This window comes from Aphelocoma coerulescens, chromosome 8 (genome assembly GCF_041296385.1).
Source record: "Aphelocoma coerulescens isolate FSJ_1873_10779 chromosome 8, UR_Acoe_1.0, whole genome shotgun sequence".
NCBI lineage: Eukaryota > Metazoa > Chordata > Aves > Passeriformes > Corvidae > Aphelocoma > Aphelocoma coerulescens.
Genome location: NC_091022.1, coordinates 18791506 through 18815243, shown reverse-complemented (window position 1 = coordinate 18815243; position 23738 = coordinate 18791506). Strand labels below are relative to the sequence as shown.

Here is a 23738-nt window from a genome sequence, read left to right as displayed (position 1 = left end):
CCCCCTCTCCTACACTTTGCAGGTGATTAGATAAGAAATTTTTGAAAACACAGTTAAAAAAATGTTCTAGATCTCCCAGAACAAATACTTTCTTGTTTTGTTGTTCAAGGATTCCTTTAACTTCTAGATACATTTTTTCTGTGGTTCAGAGAGCCACATTTCCCACAATTCTTCCATAGTCCAGAGAGAATATCCAAACCAAGGTGAGAAGAGAGAGATCTAGAGTGGTTTTTACTCACGAATTTTACGAATTTTCTGTCCTTAGGGATGGGGGATCGTTCTGCCCACATTTCTACCATTTGTTACAGTGGAGATTCTGTAACACGATGTATCAAACAATGAGGCCCGTGGGAAAGAAATATATATGGACTGATTCTTGATAGATGTTTCAGAGAGATGTTTATTTCTCCAGCCCCATGGCCGGGGCTCTGCCGAGGAACTGAGGCAATCACGGGACCCGAGGGTCCCTGCCCGCGCAGGGGAACACAAAACATCCAATGGGGAATGAGGCTGACCAGGAACGAGGCTGCCCCCGTGCCTCCGCCAGGACTACATGGCAGGGGGGGAGGGACCCCAATAACAAAGCAGTAAGGAAAACACAATTCATTTTCAGACATGATGGAACTGTTTGATTTAGAAAGAGGCACTCCAGAAAGCTAACTAGTAAAATAGCAGGAAACTCAGAAAACTCCAGCATCTTGTACATAACCAAGTAGATAGCACACTGTAAGAGACAGGGGGACCTTGGCAATCAGTTTATGCTGATAATTCTGCGATCTGCAGAAGATTTTTTGATTACCCAGGGCCCCAGAGAATACACCAAAAGGCTAACATTGACCCAAACAAGTCTTGCAGATAAACACTAGGAGAAAAGCTGACTCCTCTGCCAACAGTGGAAGACAGTAATTCTCTGTTCTAGATCACACAATTGATGAAAAGACAATTACAGAAAATCTTTGCTAAGAGCACCAAGTCTTGGTTATTGGTAGCAATTTCAGTTACAGCCACAAGCTGTAGTGAGATTAGGCCACAGCAACACATTGTTTAGACTGGGATGGGAAAAATATTCTCTGTCCCAAATATATTTCAGCAATAGAAGCATTAAAATGTGCAGAGCCTGGATGCATCGAAATACTGACACCAAAATTCTGTTCTAGACACTTAGCTGCAGCCTAAGCAAGGCAAAATGGCATCTGCCAACAAAAAAATTTAATTGTTATGAAGGCAAACACCAGGCAGAAGATTAGAACAAAACAGCAAAAAAAAAGGAAAAGCTGCCACTCATCTCACTCATACCAGGGCAGCATTTTGAATTGCCTTTGCCATTTGAAACATTAACAAGCCAGAACTTACAGAGAACACCATTAGTAGTTAACACACAGCAAGACCAAGTCCTAGCCAACACACTGACATCATCTACTGAAGAGTGGTGTTTTAGAGAGCAAACAGGGGAGAGACAAAAGTGGAGCATCTAATATAATAGTGCACTCACCCCAGGAGCAGTCAGCACTCCTGAAAGTTTCCAGAAGTACCTGATTAACATCTATGCACTACTATCCTGGAAGTACTTTTAAGTTCCCCAAAGTCCTCTGTTCTCATCGAAAAAAGCTTATAAAGAGGCAAGGGGAAAATACAGTCTTTATAGCTGACCATCCCAAAGACAGCTAGAAAGTCACCTGAACAAACCAGCTACAAGACTCAGTTGTTACATATTTTCTTCCAATTAACATGTGCTTGAAATAGAAGCAAAGCTCCATGGCACCGTTTTTGCCTGAATTTGTCCTCTGGATTATGACAGTACAACACTATAGCATCACCAAAAAAAAAAAAATCTTTTCAGCAGTCTTCAGATAATGCTTACCATGAAAGTTTCCAACCATGCAAAAAAGTATTTAACTACAGCTAAAGCAGTAAGTTTAATCTGGACACAGTACAAATCAATATTGTGGGTATAACAGAAAAGACAGCCAAAAAAAAAAGGATAACAAATTGCTTTTTAGTAAAGCTGTTAAAGAAAAGACTGTGACCTATAGGTGATTTGTGTTAAAATGATATACAAGAGGGAGAACAGCAACTATTTTCCACTTTTGTGCAGCTTTTTAGTTTATCATAAATTTAATTCAAATAAATAAAATGTGCCAAGCAGAAATGACAGGCTGGATGCATCACTTTAAGTGAAAAACTCCTCCCTTCTTGACTTCCTTTTATTTAATACTTTTTAACACAGGATTTTTTTAAAAATTATTTTCATATAATTTTTTCTTATTAACAACAGTGGATTCACCACCATTTTCCTTCCTCCACAAGGTTATCAGCAAACAGAGCTTCTACAGAAAATGCTCAAGGATCAGTCTTCTCTAAGATGATGAAACTTGAGGCAAGAATAATACAGAGTTCTTCACAGCTCTCCTTCAGACACAGCTTCTGGGCTCTCCTGTTGGTCAGCCAGCTGATGTCACGTTAATAGTTTTCTTCCCCCAAAAGCTTAATTAGCTAAGACTAGTCTGTTCATGAGGCAGATCCAGATGGTGGGTTCCACTGCAATTTGGAGAATTATCCTTCTCCATACTGCTATGCTTCTTTTGCATATATCAGTGGTGAATTTCAATGTGCAGCCATCAATTAATAAGTATCAAGTTATCATCACTCTCCTGTCTGCAAAGAAAAAATTCACAATTCTCCATTCAGCAAGAAATGCAATAAGAAGCATTTACCCATACAAGCTGAGTTTTGATCCTTCTGTTCTCTGCTCTCCCATTTCAGTATACAACTCCTAACACCTGCACTGGATGCAAAAACTGCTACAGCAGTAAAAGCTCTAGATTTTCACTCCATCTACCAGGCTTGTGCACTCAGTACTGCATAGGATTTTACAGTGTATATTTATTATGCTCAAGGACACAAAAATCTCTTATTCTGCACAATGACTTGCAGGTGAAACGTGAAGCTGGACCTGGCTGGAGCTCCTGTTAACTAGTTGGCTTTCACATGCCCCCAGCAACTGCTGGGATACCTGCCCATCATCATCTCACATGCTCCTTTTTGGCTATGGGGTTCCCCTCTGCCAAGGTATAAAGCTGCATTCCACAAAAGCATTGGTATATAAGTAGACAACTATCCTACTGCTAAGAGAGGCTTTGTTGCACCAGCTGTGATTAAGTGTTCACATTTTGGTCTGTTCCTTCTCCCATAGCCTGGCTTCCTCGCACAGTGCCCACAGCCATTCTGTGCACATGAATGGATTATCCTGGACTGCCTAGGGACAGTGACAAGATCCCTCCTGTCTCAAACAGGGCTCCAGAGGTGTGTTATTTCACCTCAGAAACAGAATTCAAAGAATAAGCTCTCAGAGCAGCAAGCACCAGGTGAGATATTCATCTCTCACCACCGCCTTAAAAAGGACCACTGCCACAGTGTCTACAAGACATTTACCAGCGTGTTTCCAGCATTCTGGCAGATGGTATTCAAAGTGTTTGCCTCAGACACAGCATAGCTTTGGGATTAGCACCAACCTCAGGCTGAATCGCCCTCTCGCTTTCTGCTACTACTCCAAGCTTAGTAGCAAAGCTTTTTAGAAACAGACAACTTGCAAAACCCTAAGAAGCAGAGGCTTAGTTTGCTCCAGAACCCTTGGTAGTTTCATGCTGTACTCCACAGTCCTCCCAACAGCTTTTGCATAGTAGTCTTCATAAGAGAATAAAGAGAATTAAAACATGTTTAAGCTCAGAATTGCTGCCTTTGCATCAGCAGCTGACTTAAGATCTAACTTGAAGTAAAGTACAGGAGGAACAACATCATCCAAATATTACACAGGCTGAATTCCGGATTCTTCAGCATTTGTGAAGCAGCATTTTGCAGTGAGAAGCTAAGTGTTGTACTTCTCAGGAAAACACTCATTAAAAACACTCTACTGACCTCCTGCAGCAGCAGATGAATGGAAAAGTTCTGTCTTTTCTGTAGCCAGCGCTACTATGGTCTTTTAGAAATTCGTGTAAATCTGTTACTGGAAAACCACTTTGTTGGTATTTCTGAAAGAAAAAGTATTTCATTTACAACGCATGAGAAGTTATTGGGCATGAAACATTCTAAAATTTCCTCTAGAGTGTGACAGTAAAACCAGACTATTTGGTTCATGTTTTCAATATTGCTGTAGGAAGGAAAAAACCCATTTCCATCCTAGAAACACTACATAGTTTGCTTTGTTCCACCAAAAATGTAAGTGACAGAAAATTCACATTGTTCACAGATTCTCTTATGTCTTTTTTGCTGCCCATAAGGCCAAGCAAGTGATCTCAGGCCAAAATAGCATTGATTCTCCCTTGTTCACAGTGAGCTGCTGTGCTCATTGAGTGCCCTGGACTCCTTTTCCCTAAGAACTCTAATGCTGGATTTGAAGGGCCCCAGTGTGGCTATTCAACATTGCCATGCTGAAGAAATGCTATGAAAAAAACAGTTCAGCATACTGAAACAGCTCTCAATTGATCTGTGTGAAATGCTCAGAGGGAAGAGTAACAGTAAAACACCATTTTGCAGGTCAGACCTTCCAGTAAACTCAGGAGCACAATTAAGTTATATTTTGGGGTGCTTCAAATGTGAAGCTCTTGCTTAGTCTGGAAGTTGTAGTTCATGTCAGACCAGCCTTATTCTGCTGGCCTGTTTCTTTCTGACACCAAGACAAGAAAGAGATGAGAGCTGAAGGGTGTGACCCACATTGCCTTCCCACTGGTCACTGAGGCTACCAGGAGCACGAAGGGCAGAGAGCACTTGAGGTCAAAAACAGAAGGTAATTACTGAAAACTTAGGTTCACTTTCAGACGGTCCATACTGGAAATGGATGGCACAATTTTAAACTGACTGAGAAGTAGTGCATCTTTCAGAAGGTATTTCCTTTTAACCACACATTTCCAAGCAGCACATTAAGGAGGCCTGGACACCTAAATGACTTCAGAGTTATCTGCTTGAGCCTTTCCAAACTCCTGCCAAAGGCAAGTCTCTGAGATGTCAGCAAACCCAGTCATCCTTCCAATTTTTTCACAGACTAAATGAAAAGATTTTAATAATCTCATCACACATCAGAACGTAGAGTAGATGGTATGGTGCTGAGCGATTAACAAGAATGAATACAAAACTGATTAGAAGTGTAACAGAAAACAAATGCTTTACCTTTATGGTGTCATAGGAGTCAGTAATGAGTGCAATAAAAAGGCTGAGGATCATGTATATAAACAGACTAATGAAGGAGTACAAGTATAATCGGCTGAACATCCACACCAGTGAACTCTTCTGCTGGATTTGAGCAAATGTTGCAAACATATCATCACCATTGACCAAAGAAAACAGACATTCAGCCACCGTGTTCAGATCTTCAAACTAGAAAATGAATACAAATTATTAGCAAAAGGTGAAGATCAATCAAAACACAAAGTTTGAGTTTTACTCAAAGGAGACAAAAAAGCCAACCCAAGAAATCAAATGCTACCACACTTTCCTGTACATTCAGGCCAAAATATATATGTCAGTAATAGAACCATGTAGAAATATCATCTTAACTAAGCAGGATGTGTCAACATCAGAATATTTATTATCAAGAAATAAAATTTGTGATGTTCAACAGGAAAAACACTCAATAACCGACCACCACAGAAAGTTACTGAATTATAAGCAATTTTGGACCTGCAGAAAAGTATAATTCCATTTCCCAAAGCACAGCTAAAGTGATTTCACAGAATCTATATACTAAATTAGTGGTAGTATGCTGGGAACACAATCCACATCCTCTGCTTCGCAGCTCTGCAGCATTACTGGACTATGGGTAATAAATCAATACTGTGTTAAGGGGGCAGAGTTAGCATATAGCCTTCAGAACTCAAATGGTCTAAACTGAATTAACAATCTGTCACTCAGAAAGCTCTCTCTGGGCTGTAAGTACAAGCTGTAGCTGTATTATGAAGCTACTGGAGCACACCCTGCACAGAAATCATGTTTCATTTCAAAAACATTCTCTTAAATTCGAACTCCATCTCCCCAAGATGGAATGTGTCCTGAGGCTAAACTCCATTCAGCTACCAGGTAAGCCCACTTCCCCCTTTTGCTCTACCCTTCCAAATAACTGGATTTGTTAACTATAATTTACTGGGCAATATGAATTAATAGCCACATTAAAACATTGTGCATTATCAATGAACTAACACAACTGTGGTCCCAAAACAAGATGTCAAGAGGCATATGCTTGTAAGGAGAATATATTGGTGCACAGGAACAGCAGAGGTCCAGTTTACACCTATGGCTTATTTTATTATTACTGAATTCTAAAGCCATTGTGAAACTCAGCAGCCCTTTTTCTGGGAAGAAAGGGGTCATGGCACAGGTAACTTCTAAGCAACTCAAGTTTTGATGCAGTGACAGAGAAAGACCTGCAAAGGACTGCTCACCTGGAAGCCCCTGGACTGACATAGCACAAAATGCAGGATACCCACTACCTCTCTCTGACTATAGGAGAGGATGTATTTCCATATTTTTGAGCATAAGAAGCTCTCCAGTGTTTCTGCACATCGGGGAAGGCTCTTTCCATTTCTTACCAGGATGGCTCGGGAGGCTGGAGAGCCCTGGGAAGCCAACCCTGGGCTGGCCTGCCTTGCACAGTGCCACATTGCCTTCCCGTGGGACACTGGGGAACTGGCAGGACCAGGAATCCTCCACAGCTACAGCTGCTTTCCTTGACATTGATGTATGATATTTAGGCAAGAGCATCTTCATAGATAAGCATGTTGTTGACTATCCTTCCTTTGGCTCAGATAATGTACTTGTTGCAGGGAAATTACAAAAGTAATTATGCTGTGCCTGTTATAAACAATTGAGCCTCTAGTGTGCCAAAGGATCCCCCTGCATCCAGAATCCCACAGAGAAATGTATTGTCATCAACTTGGAACATGTGCAGACTGAATACCTACATTACTCAAAGGAGAGAGCCAAAGTAAGTTAGAGCAATCCGAGCTCTGGGGGCAGAAGAAGCTGAATCAAGCACTACAGCATGTCTATGTTACATATACACTGTGTGCAACCAGAGATCAGGAATGAGAAATCACACATTTGTTAGTCATTAATGGACGTTCAGAATTTGTGACAACAGGAATCTGCCTCTGTTCAAACTGTCATATAGAGCATCTGCCAAGAGGAAAAGCAAACAAGCTTTAGGTTGTCTTGGCTTGTGTTCTGGAATATACAAAGCCTTACTCCTGCACCCAGGTTTCAGACAAGACATACCAGGAGCACACTTTGATACGAACCTTAAGAAAACAAACAAACCCACAGCACGCCCCCACACAGGAAGCAAAGCAAACAAGACAAGCATTCATCCACCCCTTTATGAATCACAATTTAGGAACTGAAGTTACATGGCACGGGAAAGATTTGGAAAAACAAAGCCAGAGCCAAGGAGATCCAAAAAAAAAAAAAAAAAAAAAAGTTACAGTGAACTATTTAGTGCCTCTTCAACCCAATTGAGCTGGGATTGCCAGAAGAGGGCGGAAGAGACACAGACCAATGCACGTGGCCTGGATAAACCATCCCCTCGCCACAAGCACAGCCTGGTGCTGGAGATCACACTGACTTCAAGCACAGCACAGCAAAAGCAAGAACAGTTATTTTGTTAAAAGGAGCAGGTAGAAGGAGATACAGATGGAACGCGAAACTCCCAAATTCACATTAACACTTGTAAACAGACATTTTCATTTATGACACATTTCTGTTGTTTTGACTAGGAGCTATACACACACACACAGAGGTATTCCCATCATTACACCACAAAAGGAGTGATACTGCTGATGTACCTTTTCATGATAAGGTCCCAGGACAATCCAACCACAGAAAGTATAGCCAAGATAGATCATCCCAGCACAACAACAAAACCTCAGCACTTTCGGCAACGACGCCTGCATAGTTAAAATGAGCACCTACGAGTCAGAGTGGAGCAAAGAAAAAGGGGAAAAAGGCGAAAAATTAGAGATCTGGAAAAAACCTGACACGTGTATGTGTATATATATGCTTTAGTTGTTAGACATTTAATTCCCTCCTTACATTGTAGGTTTGAAAATATCCCAGGTATCTGATGACTCCAACCCAGACAAACAAAGTTGATGTTCCAAGTAAAATGCTGCAGACATCATAACTTGTGAGGTTCTGAGGGATCCAAACAGAGCAGGTGGTCAAGTTACAAAGCAGTAGGTATGTCAGCTTGACAGCCATTCAAGTTCCAGCAGTTCAAACAAATAAAGCAAGGCAGTCCAATACTGAAAGCCGGTTGCTACATCACAAAAATCAGATCAATGCGAACTGCAGTTATTTACTGAGATCATTCAAACACAACAGTGCTGCAAATGAAGTACATCTATGCTGATATTCTTGAAATTTTGCATAAAGTGCAAAGTCTGGAAGAACAAAAGCCCTTAGTTTGGGTACAACAGTTTCAAAATTAGATTGAATAACTCAATTTTTATCTAAAAAGAAGGCTACTGTATGCTGTTAGGCAAAGATGCTCTCATTCACTATTTAAAAAAATATGAGCCATCATTTACATGAAAAGTGAGCCTTGGGGCTACAGCCCTTTCCATGCTTACATGCATTTACATCTCTGAACAGGTTTGTCTGCCAGCAGTTCAGAACCTGAACATTGTTTTTACTGCAGTGAAGTTTACAACCAAATCTACCTGCACTTTAGAAGGCTAGAGCTGGTTGCAGTAAGCACAAGAGAGCCATCTAGCTCAAGTTTTCCTACCCTCAATCCCCACCTCACCCTACAGCCAGCAATTCCCAAGTGCTTCTTCTGAAGGCCACTCTGGGATCTGCCCTTTGAGCCTCAGTACACATGAAGCAGGAGCAGCACCCTACCCACTCTGCTTTTCCCAGAATACAGAGTTTTGTGAACACATGAATTGTTGACATACATCTATTGAAGATAAAAAAAACAAACTAGAAAAAAAACCACCAAACCAACCCCAAACGCCTCCTGAAGAGCTGCCAGCTGGACAAAGCACATTGATTCCAGCAAGCCCAGGCAGGGAGGTCAAGGATGAGCAGTTGACACTGTCTGTGCCTATGCCTGCCAGGAAAGCAAGCTGAGACAGCTGTGCTTGCAGTATTAGGAGCCATGGAGACCCCTGCTTCATTCAAAGGGATGACTCCTGGTTTCCCTGTACTCTATGTGCTACTAGTTCTTACAGAACTAACAACTCAAATTGTTGGGTCCTTCCATTAGGAACTGTCAGCTCGCAGGTCCCACACCAGGGATTGGGGGTCTTAGAACTGTGAAAATAACATGTTTAAATAGTTTACATGGTCTTACTGAAGCACTTTGGGCAAGAGTGACTGAAAGCAGTTATTAGATGAACTAGCACTAGGAAATGGACTAAAAAAAGCAAACAGATGACTATTATAGCTCACTTCCACTTGTCCCCAAGTTAAAGCACATTACACATGCTTGTAGCAAGATTAGTATTTTAGCTGAAGTATGAAAATCTTACCTTGGCTTTTATTTCCATTTTTAGGATTGACCCAATGATTGTCATCACATCACTGATAATTACCAGGACATACCACCCATTTAGGAACTCCAGGCGGTCAGCATAACAAACACAACGCTTGTATTTCTCCAAGAAGAAAGTCACAAATCTCTATTGACAAGCATTTAGATATTTAGTTTCAGGTGACCTTAGATGAAAAACGTGGCAATGTTCAAGTTTCACACACCCCCTTTTCCTATAGTATTTGCTGGAATAGTAGTTTAAAGTTAATTCTCAACAGCAACAGAAATAAATAGGAAAAAAAAATTAAGATGGATTTAGGCCAGTGGAAATGAACTTTCAACAGAACACCTGACTTCATAACCAATCCCCACTAGCCTAACCATGGCCTGTGATCCCCTTTACCACAGGTTCTATCCACCTCTAACATAGCAAGGCCACCCAAAAGGCCACCTAAAGAAGTGAAAAAGAACTCAAATACAACTACAGGGCAAGAACTCTCATTTCCAATAGAGTAAACAATATCACCTCTATGCCCAACACTGCCCATCTGCTTTCACTTGCTCTTTTTGCTCGTGGATAAATGTGATGTGCCTATTTCTGAGAGCAGTTTGACAATGCCTCTGTTGAATCGTGTCCTCTTCGCTCTTGGTCTTGTTTCCAAGCTACAGAAAGGATATATTGACCAAGATAAACAAGTATCTGTGTTTTCATATCCTACCTACCCTGGACTCTTCTAATTCATGAGCCACATGCTTACAAAAAACCAGCCAGAGTTAGACTATTTGCTATGCTTTACATTCTCTCCAGTTAGAGCTGACTTTGAGGGATGTTCATTGAGGCATTAATTTATGACTAGACCTCTATGGGAATTCTGCTCTGAAGCCAGGGAGGAAAGAATTTGTGGTTTGGAGGTGTAGGACATTGCCTGTTTGCAGCACAAAGACTCAGAAGTCTTTCTGTCTAAAATCCTGGGGGGGAAAAAAAGTCTCCTTCTGTCTTTGAGAGATACAACAAAATACTTCCTATTACAGCACTACACAAACAGAAATAAAACCCATTCGGTTCACCAAGATACCTACGCTTCCTTTCTGGAGATAACAATAAGAGAGGGACACCTTGCAACAGATTTACCCTGTTTAATATTCCATGTTTCAAAATGTCCCCCTTCACAAGACCAGCAGCAAAGAAGGCAGAGACCAAATAAGCATTAAGGTCATGAGCACTGTGCCTACCTTCTGTAGTCTCCAGGCAAGAACGAGGGAGCGTGTGCAGAGGATGAGAGAAGCCAAGCAACTTAAGATGACAAATCCATCAAAGACTAGAATATACTGAGTGTTTTTCTGGAGAACTGTAAAGAGTCAAGGAAATGCAGTAAGGTTAGTCTTTTCACATCTCTTTTAATGCAAGTTATGTGACATTTTGTAACAATTTGTGCTCAAATACTCTCATCCCATAAACAGATAGGTAATAGACTATATTCTTCCTGTAAGCATGTCTTGAACACAGCTAGGCAGAGAATTACATCAAGCCACAAGAATGAAAAGCATGTTCAAGTTCTTCAAAATAAACTCAAAAATCAGTATAATACAGGTATCCTCCTTTTTACCTGTTCATCTGTGCTTCCACAGTGTTATAACTACATGAGGCAAAAGAAATGCAGATTTGGTCTGTATCAACACCATTAAATTAAAAAAAAAAAAATTCCCACCTTAGTCTGCAATAAGAAACTTGTTGGACTTTCTGTACTGCTTTCTTTTCATCCACAAGTTTAAAAGCCATCATACAAACACAAATTAGGTGTCTTCCTTTGCTTCCTCGCATCAATTGTCCCTATCTTTTCCATAACATACATTTTTAACTATATGAAATGGAGGCCAGTGCTCATTTTTAATTGTTGCAATAGCCCTTCAGCTCACCTTTATTACTGAATTATGCATGCTCCCTCATCCGGTTATTAGATGCAAAATAAACTACTCAGCAACAGGGAGTTGAAAGACAGCCGCAAGAAATTACTGGACAGAGATGCAAGCCAAGGCACTTTGAGGTTATTCAGAATATCCTACAAATTACCACTTTAATGTCAGTACAACATGGAATCATCAGAGAAAAGCTGGCTTTACCTGGGCATAAGGGAGGCCACTTGACATATTTATTAATCAAGAGACTACATAGCACACTGAAAAATATTGCTCCATCACAGTCCTTTACAGCAAGTCAACACATGGGAGAAGCAGTTGCACAGTGCTGACACAGCTACTATTCCTTTAAGGGGCCTTTAGTGCACATTCCTGAGCTGTCAGACCAAGCCTTAACACTAGAAATGCCTGGCAGATGCCAAACTTTGCTCATACACATCATTTAATCTATCAGCAGTGGTAAAAAAAAAAACCAAAACAAAACAAAAAAATCAACTTTCAGAAATAGTATGCTTCAATCAGTTGAAAAAAAACCTGAAAGCTGTAGAAGACTTCAGCTGGAAATTTACCCACTTAGTGGATTAAATGGAGTCATCTCAGAGCAGCACAATTAAAAATCTATGGAAGAAACATTCATCCTACTTGCAGGTAGAGCTCACTGCTAACACACAGTGTTATGCAGAGGTGATCGTGTCATCTCACAACACCCTCACAAAAGGAATTATTTTTCACCTCTTGATTAGCAAGATGTAATGAATTGCATGAGGCAAGTTGCATTGTTTAAAGGGCAGAAGGATGAACAGGCTGGGGAATGTCTTGCTGGACAGACTGTTACAGACCAGAGAAGGCAATGGGAGATGCATAACTGCTGTTATCCAAACACACCATACTTACCAGAGTTAAATATGTGCCAGTCTTTGCATTCCTGAATGTCAGTGTCACTATCAAAATAGATCTTGATTTTTCCACTGTGGGCTCTATTATTGAAAGTTATCTGAAAATACAGAGCTATATCAGAAACAGGACTAGCAAGATTTCATTCCAGAAAATAAATCCCGCTAAGTGCTTTGGACATAGCATGCATTAATGTTGTTGACCAGATAGGCTTTAAGAAAGTTGTCACCATAAATGACTGTGTAGACATAATTTGAGAAGATGACATGTATGGCCTAATGAACAAGAGGCCAAACTTCACATTTAATCTTTAGATGAAGAACAATTCCTTATCCCCTCTCAGGTTATGAAGTTGCCAACTGGAATATGTTATAAAACAACACTGTCCCATGGCAACACCATTTCATCAGCCTTTGGGAAGGCGGGGTAAGGGCCAGGCCGTGCTCAACCGTGTTTCCCTTGCAGTCTAGATATGAGGATGACACCTACACCTTAGCTTAAGCTCTCATTGCATATACAGTGTTGGAAGTGCCACAGCCCATACTCACTCACAGTATTTTGAAATGCATAGCAGTCAGGCAATTCTCGGGCATGGATTGTCTGTAGAGCAATGCCTTTCAGCTTGAAGGAGATTTCAACCTGTATAAGCCTGGATATTTCAAAAAGCATACAAATATATTTAAATACCACAAAAATATACACAAACTGCACAAATCAGAATCCACCATATTAATATGAAAGAACAAGTTGAAATAATTTAAAAATCCCCATCACTTTACCTGTAAAATTCAAGATTGAAAAAAGAAGAGCTCAGCTTCAGTTCTGCCTTTTTACCAGTTAGTTCCTTTGGCTTTAAAAGGATACATTCTGAAAGACAAGAAGAAAATATGCTATCATAAAAACTTCACATTGGAAGTAGGATTAAACTGAGGTAATCAGTCTGCATAGCAAGTCCTAATCAGGCAAAACATTAATTTTGAGCAAACCTATTCAGAGGCCCAGCTAGTGGGGTCAGAAGCAGGTTTGTGTACTAATTCTTGAGCAGCTAGCAGCAGGACTCAGCTCAGAGGCAGTAAGGGCACCCACCCATGAAAGGTACTGACCAGCATCCAGAATTCTGTATTTGAGCCTCCTGCACAGAGGGGGAAGAAGTGCATTTAAGAAAAAGAACAACAAAACCTCAGCATCAACTACAAAGAGCTCCACACCTTGCTAATGACAGTGGTTGAAGAGAGCCTCTTATAATCACAGCTGTCATTTCTAGACAGGTACTAAAAACCAAGAGGGAAATAGGCAGGAAGCACAGTAATGTTCCTGTGATTGCCACACAAAAAGCTATTGGTTTTAAGCTTTAGAATTAGAATTTAAGTACTCCACAGCAAGACATTTTAAGGACAACAGTACTGTACCTGTTTCAGTAGAAACATCTATGTTCAGTGTATCATTGGAAGGAAGCATTGTGCCTCTCTTGTACTGCTGTTTACAGATTTTTAAACCTGATTCTTCATGTTCATAACCAAGTGTCCCCAGGGATATGTTCTTTAAATGCCTGTACTGGTTTAAAAACAAAAACAGAAGTAGAAGTTGAAGAAAGTGATCTTTTTTGCATTAGATGGCAAATTGAAACCTCAAAGTTATGTGTACCAATACAGGTTTTTAAACTTAAAAAAACCCTTTACTGTCACACCCAAGTTACAGACAAGAGGGCTGGCTGGCCACTAATTAGTAGTGATCAGCATCCTGGTGACAGGGTGACTGGGAGCCCTGTGCCTACTGGGCTGCCTACAAATGATCACCCACGTGTCAGACAGCTGTTAATTAGATGCCTGGCAGAGACTTCAGTGCAGTATTGCTGCTAACCACACACCCTCCAGGGATATCTTACATCTTCACCTCATGAAGGTGATAGTTTTCACACCACTTGAAACTTGATCACTTTACATGTGATCCAATCCATGCCAAGATCAAAAGCAAAGCAGCTCCCTGTGGGACTATAGAAGAGGGAAGCCATGTGTTCACTATATAACAGCAACCAGGGAACACACACAGAGCTCGAGCAGCCTCCAAAATTAACTTAACCTGCCTGCTTTACACAAGCACAGAAGCAGCTGAAAACATGCCTGTGAGGAAGGTACTTTCCTTTTCCACTTACTCCAAAATACAGCACAAGCCACCTTCTTCATTCACAAGATACGCTTGAAAGCAAGGACTGAAAGTGGAAGCAAATAAAGCTGTGCCAAACCAAGCAATGACCAAACATGGACCAGCAGCCCGGAGCAACATCAAGAGCTACATTCCAGGCCAGTCCTCTCCTGACTTGCTTTCCACACAACCTTGGTGTCTACTGGAAGCAAGATACAGCCTCTGGTCCCTGGACTCACCTTCTAGTCCTGCACAAGTGAGGCAAGCCCCCAGGGCACAGCTCTTCTGCTAGCCCTTGGCTCCTCAAAAGCTGAGTTCAATGACTAACCATGAAGGTAGCTGCCTGCCAGCTCAGTTTCCCAACAGCTAACACTGTCCAAGAGAAGCCAGACAGACCCATGGCCTTTTGGGGAAGAAGGCATAAACACATAGTAATTTGTTAGTTTTCGTCATTACCTCACCGAGGAAAAGAGCTCAGGGCAGCATACAGCAGTGGTCTGCTCTCAAGAAAGCATTTAGCTTTCTTGGAGGCCTGAAGTAAATAAACATGGAAAGTTAGGCAAGGTTTCCTATTCCTTACAAATTTGATCAGCTGCCCTTGATAATGATTAGTCCCTTTTCCCCTTCAACATGGATTTCTTTATTATGCACCATTCATTGTCACCCTATTTCCCCCTTCCTATGAGTATTATGGCCACTAGCCCATCTTTGTGAGGCACAACACCCCACCAGTCACTAACAACCACACACTCCATGTCCAGAGCTGGAACTGCCACTGCAACTACCACACTTCTATCCAAAGCTCTGCCTTGCAGTGCCACTTTGAGTGCACAGCTAAGCTTGCAACAAGTTTAGACAGCCCAGGAGTAAAGCATAGCCTCTGTACCCTGTCAGAACAATATCTGACCTCAGAGCAAGCTAAGGAAGCCACGTCTGACTAAGGCAGGTCAAGTGAGTGGAAACAGCAGTTAGTCACAGCTGCTCATCCCACCCAGGACATCTCCAGACCACTGCATGCAGCAGCTGCTGCCCCATCCACGTGTGCTCACCGGCTCTGCCCTCCTGACAGCACAGCACGAGGGGCTGGGCTACCCACACACCACTTTCAAGATACACTATGAAACAGTAAAAGCAAAATTCCTGTTTATAAATTTCCAAGCAGCCTCAGACGGAGCAGGCAGCAGAATACCCTGGTCCTACACCCTCTGCCACAGGGCAGAGCACAAGAGTAACAACTTCACACAGCTGCTTCATAATAGAAACTTCAGCTTGAACCCAGTAGTGAAGCAGGGGAAACCTGTGTACTCTTCCAAGTGTAAAAGTATGCTTGGGCTTTTATTTTTCTGGTCTTTTTGGGTTTTTTTCCCTAAGTGTTAAAATATCCCCAGTGGTATATTACACAAAGGCTAAAATTCAATTTTTACAACTCCAGCTTTGCTGTGCACAATTATTATTTTCTGTAATGTCATATCCTTCCACTTCACCCACCCAATCATGCATTTCAAAAACACAAAACAGAACACCAAACCCCATGTCTTCTAGCTGCCCATCTCAAAATAAAAAAAAATGCTTTGCTTTTAGCTTAGGAGTCATCTAAATTGGCTCTTCCCACAAGGCACCCCCTAAAGACAGACAAAAAAAGGCAGTAGTAGTCATAATGTTCACCTGAAGGCATGCTTTTTGAGTTCTTACATGTGATGTAAAAGTCTCAAACTCCACAGGACACTAAAGAACTCATATTTCACAATTTAAATCTCTTTAAAGGAGATGATTTATACCACACAGACATTTTATGGAAAGACCTTTTCCTGATGCCTGGCTCATTCTTGAGGATATAAAGCTATTATTTCTCTACTGTTCTGTATCTGGAATTCACCTCAGCCTTAGTGCCTACAAAAGAAGGAAAGTGAAACAAAGCAAGCAAGGAAAGAAAAAAAGAAAGAAAGCACAGTTTATTGCAGAAACAGTGGCAATATTGAGAGTTCGAAGAAAGACTGAGAAAACGACTTCACCATTCATTTAAAATGCCAGGAATGAGAGTCTTGGGTGTGGTCCAGCACATTTGATCAGCTGGTGGCTCTGCTGCAGCTTACAGGAGAGGACAGGAGAGCAGCAAGCCCCCAAAAGTAGGTGTTTGAGAATGAGGTTTGGCCCTTCACAGCCCTGCAACTCTCAGGTGCTGCTGGGCACAGCTGCAGGGGCAACACTGCTTTAATCCCAGTGCCAGAGCTCATGTGCCAAGGCCAGTGAAAATGAAAGGTGGTTTAAAGCCAGTTTTTATTCACCCACTGTTAATCATTTCTGGGCTTATAATCATTCCCAACATAAGAGACACTTCATATTCCAGAGTCTTTCATCTTGTGACTTCCAAAGGTATTAATGTTAAATACAAAAACATTTACTGAATTTTCATTCTAGATTTATTCACTTTTCCCTGAAAATTGTAAAGGGACTGTTCTCTAAAATACCGTCCCTAACCAGGGTGAATGCCCCTACATTCCTGAAGTACCATATTCCCCGTTTTGAGGCCTCCAGCACTCACTACAAAGCTGGAATTCAGGAGAGCTGCAAGGACAATTTTTTTTAATACCATGCATAGGTAAATTCAGGCCCATAGGTCTTCTAAGTAAGACCTAAACTAAAGTTCTAGATCATACAAGATGAGCAATTTTCAGGTTTTCTGGATTTTGGTATTAAGAACTACCTGAGCAAAATTCTGGTTTGGATTCACCTCCAAGAGAAAAATTCAGCTACAACACAAACTTCAGGACACCCCACCTACACTGATTTAGTGAAATACCAAACTGAAATCCAAGAATAGAAACAGAAAACCAGAAACTTAGCAGAAGTTTATATCTGTAGCTTCAGCTTTAACACAGTTATGAACACACACTCACACTTACCTGATTGATAACATAAAAAATGCTATCATATGCATCCTGTTGTGTATATATACTGCAGCTGTAGTCATCTTCATCAGTTCCAGAATAGCCTTTCAGGAAGAGGTGTTTAAAAGCAATTGTGTTTTCCTCTTTGAATGAGACCACCAGCTGGTTACTCAAGCCAAAAAAGACAAGCTGACAAGAGAAAAAAAAGAAACACATTTGAATTTTGAGCAGTGGTCAAGCAGCAGCATTTTGGAAACAGCTTTCAATTACAGTAAATACAAAACAGACAGGTGACTGTTGCTGTAACTCTGCTATGACAGGAGCAGAGAACCTGTTAACTAATGGCATAAGACTACCAAAGCCAAGTTTATCACATGCAGGGTAAGAGAAACAGAAATTAAAGTGCAGCACTGAACAGACAGCTACATCATGTGCACCTTTTACACATCATGGACCAACAACTCTAACTGGAACTTACAAAAACCTTTGTGGAGGATGCAAATGGCAGACAAGCTGACTTAAAGCAGAGCATTTCAGGGGTAGCAGGTTGTGCTGTTGCTATGGACAAATTCCTGCACCTTTCCTACCTCTAGCATGGCACAGGATTAGAGCAAACCTATGTGGGACCCTACAGCAATAAAAAGCATCACCTGCCTGAGCCACGTGCTGCTTAAGGAGGCTATAACAGGAAGGAACAGCAGACAGCAGAGTTACTAGTGAAGACTTGTGTTCCCCTGCCATGTGGATGTTCCCATTTCCACCACCACTACCACCAAGGAAAACACAAACAGAGCCTAGAAACTGATTGGTTTTTCAGCAAGAGCTTCTTCACAGGCACAGTAGCAGGAGGACATCCCCAAGCCCCCGCTATAGGCCTGACATCTGAGCAAAACCAAGGGCTGACAAGAAAAGTCTCAAGCAGCAGTCCTGAAAATCTTGTGGCCTTTGAAAAGCAAGCAGCAGAGCACCCCTTCTGCTCACAAAGGATAGTGGGAGACTGGGGCAGCAGACAGAAAAATTACATGTTCAGTGATACCCCCAAGAACTGAAGTCAGTAGGTTAGGACAGATGGCAGTACTGAACCTTTTCAGAGACATGTGAAGTTGTATTTTGTATCATCATCCACATGCAAAGTTTACTGTCCTGTCTTTGAAGGAAGAGGAACAACCCACATATGAGGTGCAGCTGCCAGTAAAGAAAGCCAGGAAAACCCTTCCTTTTAGCTTACACTGTGCTCACACTGCCCACCACCTCCTTCCCCCACACACTTTAATACAATCCCTGTTCCCATCAGCTCTACAGGTCACAATTGTGTCACCACTAGTGTAAATCACATATTTTAGTAGCTTTGCCTAGACAGACCAATCCCTGCATCCTACTCCCGCCTGCAGAGAGGCCTGTCAGGATCTGGGCACAGCACAGCAGCAGCCAGACCCCAGCCAGGTGGGGCCACAGCACCTACCATAGGCAATTAAACACAGGCATGTGTAAGCTGGGGTTGTGCTTAATTTCATTTATAGCAGGCAACTCAAACACAAACCAGGGACCCCACAACTCAGCACATATATTTAGCTGTTCTTGCAAACTGTCAGATGTCAGAGTTTTGCATTTCAAAAGTTCAGAAAAAGTAATTTCTACTTATATGTGTGTCCCATTTTGCTTCCCTCCACATGCAGTCACTATTAGTGGACTAAAATAACCAACTGCACTGTGATTCCAGTGCAGCTTAAAAACAGCCTCTTCTTTGCCTCCACGTAGTATCTCAAACAATACCCGAGTTTACAAATGCATTATTTGATGGAAGCAAGCGGCACATCCAATTCCTGTAGCCCAGTCATCCCATCATCATCAGAAACCGTATCATCTTCACATTGAACATGCAAATTTCAATTTTCTGATCAGAGATAAGGAAAGATCACTTTTGAAACAGTCCAGTGAAACTGTAACCTAAGAATGTAACAGGAAGCAGTACTGTGACAACAAGCCTGAAGACAGCGCTGAATTTAGTGGGAAGAGTAATCTGCTTTAAAGTATTAGGTCAAAAATGGCAAAAAAACTGGTCAAACACTGCCCCAAAAACTCCAGAAGGCTTTTGTAATTTATATTATTCTTCCTCCTTGAAACACCTCTCATAGTATTTCTTCTTTATGGACTGAAATGGGAAGTTCAAGCCAGTAACAAATACCAGAGATGGCAAAGGCCCAGAAGCACAGATGTGCTTCTCTTGCACATCATTGCTACTCTAAGAGTAAAAACAAAGGATTACCTGTGTAGTAACCATAAGTATCTTCAAAATCTGCAGAGCCAGTTTCCATGGTATCTGACGTCTTGCTCTGTATTTTTCACATGGGTTCATGAAGTAAAACTTCAAATCCTCTTTCAAAGCTGTCTCTTTTAGATCTAAATCTGACTGAGCCATCATATTTCTGTCATAAATAACACATTAATTAGAAACCAACAGAATGCTTTGGCAGACAATTTCCTCATTGCAGTTTCACCTCAGATCACCACATGACATAAAAGGACCAAAATAGTTTTGGGGTTATTTTATTGAAATGCAAAAATACTTCCCTGTGATCACATCATTAAAAATCATTCAAACATATCTGATCATTAAAACACACCATTTAGACAAATAATTAACAGGCATTAAATAAGAGGGTCTGTAATAGAAAGAAATGTAGACTTGCTATTACTCACTTAAAAGTCCATTTGAAACAAAGGGGGACCACTGTTAACACATTTGTCTGAGTAACCCACATTCTACCAGAAGAAAAAGCTGTCCTAAAGATTAAACCAGAGCAGTTTTATGCACACTTCTGTTATGAACATGCAGCTTTAAGGGCTAAATTCATAGTCATTTATTTATTTAAATACCTGGGTGTGTAAAAATCAGAGAACCAGGCACAGAGGACTGTTGTTGTAGGTGTCCTAAATCACCTTACATTTCTCCTTATCAATTGAATGGGACATTGAAAAAACTTTCCCCATCTAATTATTTTGACCCTGTTTTCCAGTGTCATAAATTTTCAGAACTTTCCTACTTCAAGCACAGTTTAGAACCAAACTTGTAATTTTTTCCCTCCCTTTACATGCTTAGTGGGTTGAACCTGAGCTGATGGACTGACTACACCACGACAACATGTTAAAAGGATCATACCTGACACTGGCTGATTATCCCTCCCATTTACCATTCAGAATATTATTCCTGATATTCTGAATTTTATAAAGGATAACATTTTGTCTGAGGCTCAAAACCAAAAGTATTAATTCTGAGTTTTCAGATACTTGGAATACTTTTTCATTTTTACTTTTTGCGTCCTCACCTGTCCGAAGTGCACAGGTATTTAAGCTCAGACTGTAGATCACAAAGCACACTTGATTTGCTAGAACCAGCTGTCCCACAAGAAGAGAAATGACAGTTAAAAAAGCACAGTAAAGCTGACACTGTGGTGTTTCCTCAGAAGAGGAAGTGAAAACAAAAAAAAAATCTATTTTAATGTTAAAAGCTCAAAAGTTATCTGTCTTACACAGCCTTAAATCAATCTTTCGTGAAGATGATGAGAGGCAGGATGATTGTGGTTTTTGAAGCAGGAAAAACATGGGAAGTTTCCAAGAAAAAGAAACTGTGGATAGCATCTCTATTTAAAATTATAATAAAAACATACAGGAGTAGCTTTAGTAATGTCTAAGATACAAAAACTTTGAAAAATGCAAACACACCTGACGGAAGAGCATGTGATAGTTATAGCTGTGAGCATTGATTAAGGAAACAGGTACATACATACTTTAATCCTGCATTGACACCCAAAGACATCACTGCTCCTGTACCAGAGCTTCTCTTCCACAGGCAGCAGCATTTGTATGGGTACACAGTGAACAAGAGCTAACCCAGAGAGAAAGTGATAGGAGGGGGCGAGAAAGAAAGAGGAAACAAAAGAGGGTTAAGCTAAATTTGGTCAAATTTTAAACCATGAAGGTATGACATAAGAACCACACCAAGATTTCAGCAAAATCCTCCCCTAAGCTTCCTGTAAAAGCATATCAGAAGTGACAAATCTTTAAAAACAAAAAGAAAAAAACCCCACAAACAACTCCAAACCAAACCAAATCAAACAGGACACTTTATAACAAACACTATTTTTTTGATATTCAAATAAATATCACAACAGACATAATAGTTTACTCCAAAGTTGTGTATCAAGACCTTACAGCTATTCCAAAAACTTTATGTTGACTAATAACAACAATTCCACGTCTACACAACTCTCACTTACTGCTAAGGATTATTTCCATTGATGTCTTTAGCTCCCTTTACTAATTAACTGCGGAAACTATGAGCAGGAAATTCCACCAAAGAAAGCAACACATTTTTTCGGCTTAAGAGGAAGATCCAAGATTCAAGCCTGTATCACTGTTGGATTTTGTCTTCCAATAAAAAACAGGCATTCTCTGGTATAGCATTTAAGAAATAAATTCATTTCTTAAGCAGGTGAAACAAGTAACAGGGTAGCAGGTGAAATACATCAACTGTTTTTCAATTCATTAATTTCTAGGATAGATTAAAAATTACATCCTAGCCAAATAATCTAAAACTAGCAAAGCACCCAGCTCAAGACAGAGAAATGAAACAATAAATTCCAACACACTAGTGTCATTAACACCACTCAATAGGTTTCCATAGTATGTTTTGTGAAGCACTGACACAACCAAGTTTTTTTGTGAATGAAGACTAACTGTGCATGCTAACTATGCATGCTTAGGTGCATATCCAGGTGTCATGTGTCTCATGCATAACAACTGTTACTAACTCAATTCTAACAGCTGCATCACTGTCACCAACGCTTCAGTGCTGTAGCTGGTAGGACAGTCTGCTGTTTGTAGAGGCATTTTAGAGCTCAACATTCCACTCAAGAAAGAGGCTTCAACAGTAAGGACTACAATTTACAGCTACCTACTTATGAAATACACTTGTAATACTTAGCTCTTCACCCAGCAGAAAAAGCACCATTGAATCAAGTGGCTAAGATGCGCTTGGTAAGTGAGCACAGTCACTCACTTTTTCTTTAATGAGTAAATGGCTACTGTAGTGACACTAACTGTCCACCAGAGCTCCGTATCAGCAACATTTATCTACTTGAGCTCTGAATCTTGAAGACGTATTAACGAGATTGATGGGGTGCTAAGGGGGCAAGAAAGAGAGGGAAAAAAAGGGAAAAAAGAAACCAAACAAAACCCATTGAGTTGAGTTCCGCATATCAGCCTGGGCAACCCCAGCTGCACTTTCCCGATCTCTTCTAAGCTCAGCACTTTGCCAGAGGACGGCTTCGCCTTGCCCTTGTCAGAAATGGAGGGAAAAGCCCTCCCGTGCGGAGCTCACACCGGCACCACCCGCTCGGCTGCCGCGGGAGGAGCGGCGGCAGCTGGGGCACACACGGAGCGCTCCGCTCCCCGCCAGCCTCCCCGGCGAGGGCAGGACCTACCTTGTGCAGCAGCCCGAGACACGAGCGTGCCGCGACAGCTGTGCCCGCCTGTGCCCGCTCTCCGCGGCGGCGGGAGCGCCCTCCCGAGCGGCTCCCCGCGCTCCCGGTGCTATCGCGGCCGGCGAGATGGGCTCGACCCGCGCCCGCCCTCAGCCGCCGGCGAAGGAGCGCCCTGACCCCGCTGCCCGCCGGGCGCGCTGACCCGAGGGTTCGGCGCCGCGCCCACCCCGGCCCGCTTCGCTCACCCGCTGGCGGCCCGCCCGCCGGGCAGGGACTTGAGGGGGATCTCCATGGGCCGCGAGGCTCGGCCGCTGCCCGAACGGGGCAAGACTCCGGCAGAACGGCCCAAACCCCACAACCTGCCCCGCCGGCCGCGCCGCCTTTATGGGCCCGGCGGAGGAGGGCGCCCGCCGCCCACGTGCCCCGCGCTGCCCGGCCCGGCCGGCTGCGGGTCCGCTGCCCCCGCTGCCCCCGATGTCTCCCGCTGCCCCCGCTGCCCCCGATGCCCCCCGCTGCCCCCGCTGCCCCCCGCTGCCCCCGCTGCCCTCCGCTGCCCCCGATGCCTCCCGCTGCCCCCGCTGCCCTCCGCTGCCCCCGCTGCCCCCGATGCCTCCCGCTGCCCCCGCTGCCCCCGCTGCCCCCGATGCCTCCCGCTGCCCCCGCTGCCCCCGCTGCCCCCGATGCCTCCCGCTGCCCCCGCTGCCCCCGATGCCCCCGCTGCCCCCGCTGCCCCCGCTGCCCCCGATGCCTCCCGCTGCCCCCGCTGCCCCCGCTGCCTCCCGCTGCCCCCGCTGCCCCCCGCTGCCTCCCGCTGCCCCCCGCTGCCCCCCGCTGCCCTGTGCGCGGGCTCTCGCTGCAAGAGCAAGGCTCGGTGCTCTCAGGCACATGGTGTGA

At 42.6% G+C, this 23738-nt stretch overlaps 1 protein-coding gene across 4 annotated transcripts; it reads right to left on the bottom strand.

Annotated features, from left to right (window-relative positions):
- Positions 1-1851: 1851 nt before the first annotated feature.
- MCOLN2 (mucolipin TRP cation channel 2) lies at positions 1852-23225 on the bottom strand. 4 transcript variants are annotated; one of them, XM_069022956.1, is made up of 15 exons: positions 23090-23224; positions 20688-20757; positions 19628-19787; positions 17377-17550; positions 13741-13885; positions 13111-13198; positions 12884-12980; positions 12332-12431; positions 10754-10869; positions 9519-9668; positions 8077-8178; positions 7830-7952; positions 5164-5370; positions 3916-4028; positions 1852-2655 (listed from the first exon to the last, which is right to left on the bottom strand). In XM_069022956.1, exons 3-15 carry the CDS (start codon positions 19781-19783, stop codon positions 2619-2621), a joined length of 1608 nt encoding a protein of 535 aa, XP_068879057.1. In that variant the 5' UTR covers positions 19784-19787; positions 20688-20757; positions 23090-23224; the 3' UTR covers positions 1852-2618. The 4 variants fall into 4 exon arrangements, with proteins under 4 accessions (XP_068879057.1, XP_068879059.1, XP_068879060.1 ...); XM_069022958.1 differs by lacking the exon at positions 20688-20757 and having other exon boundaries at positions 23090-23225; XM_069022959.1 differs by lacking the exons at positions 20688-20757; positions 23090-23224 and adding an exon at positions 22845-22992.
- Between the last annotated feature and the right edge of the window lie 513 nt (positions 23226-23738).

Bases quoted from the DNA above. Each gene is read 5' to 3' on its own strand.
- MCOLN2 (XM_069022958.1), bottom strand. From the start codon at position 23,136: ATGGAGATCCCCCTCAAGTCCCTGCCCGGCGGGCGGGCCGCCAGCGG. The intron at 17,551-19,627 runs GTAATCCTTTGT...TTCTCTTGTCAG, and splicing joins TACTTATGGTTACTACACAG to CTTGTCTTTTTTGGCTTGAG. The intron at 8,179-9,518 runs GTAAGATTTTCA...TGGATCCCTCAG, and splicing joins AAATGGAAATAAAAGCCAAG to AACCTCACAAGTTATGATGT.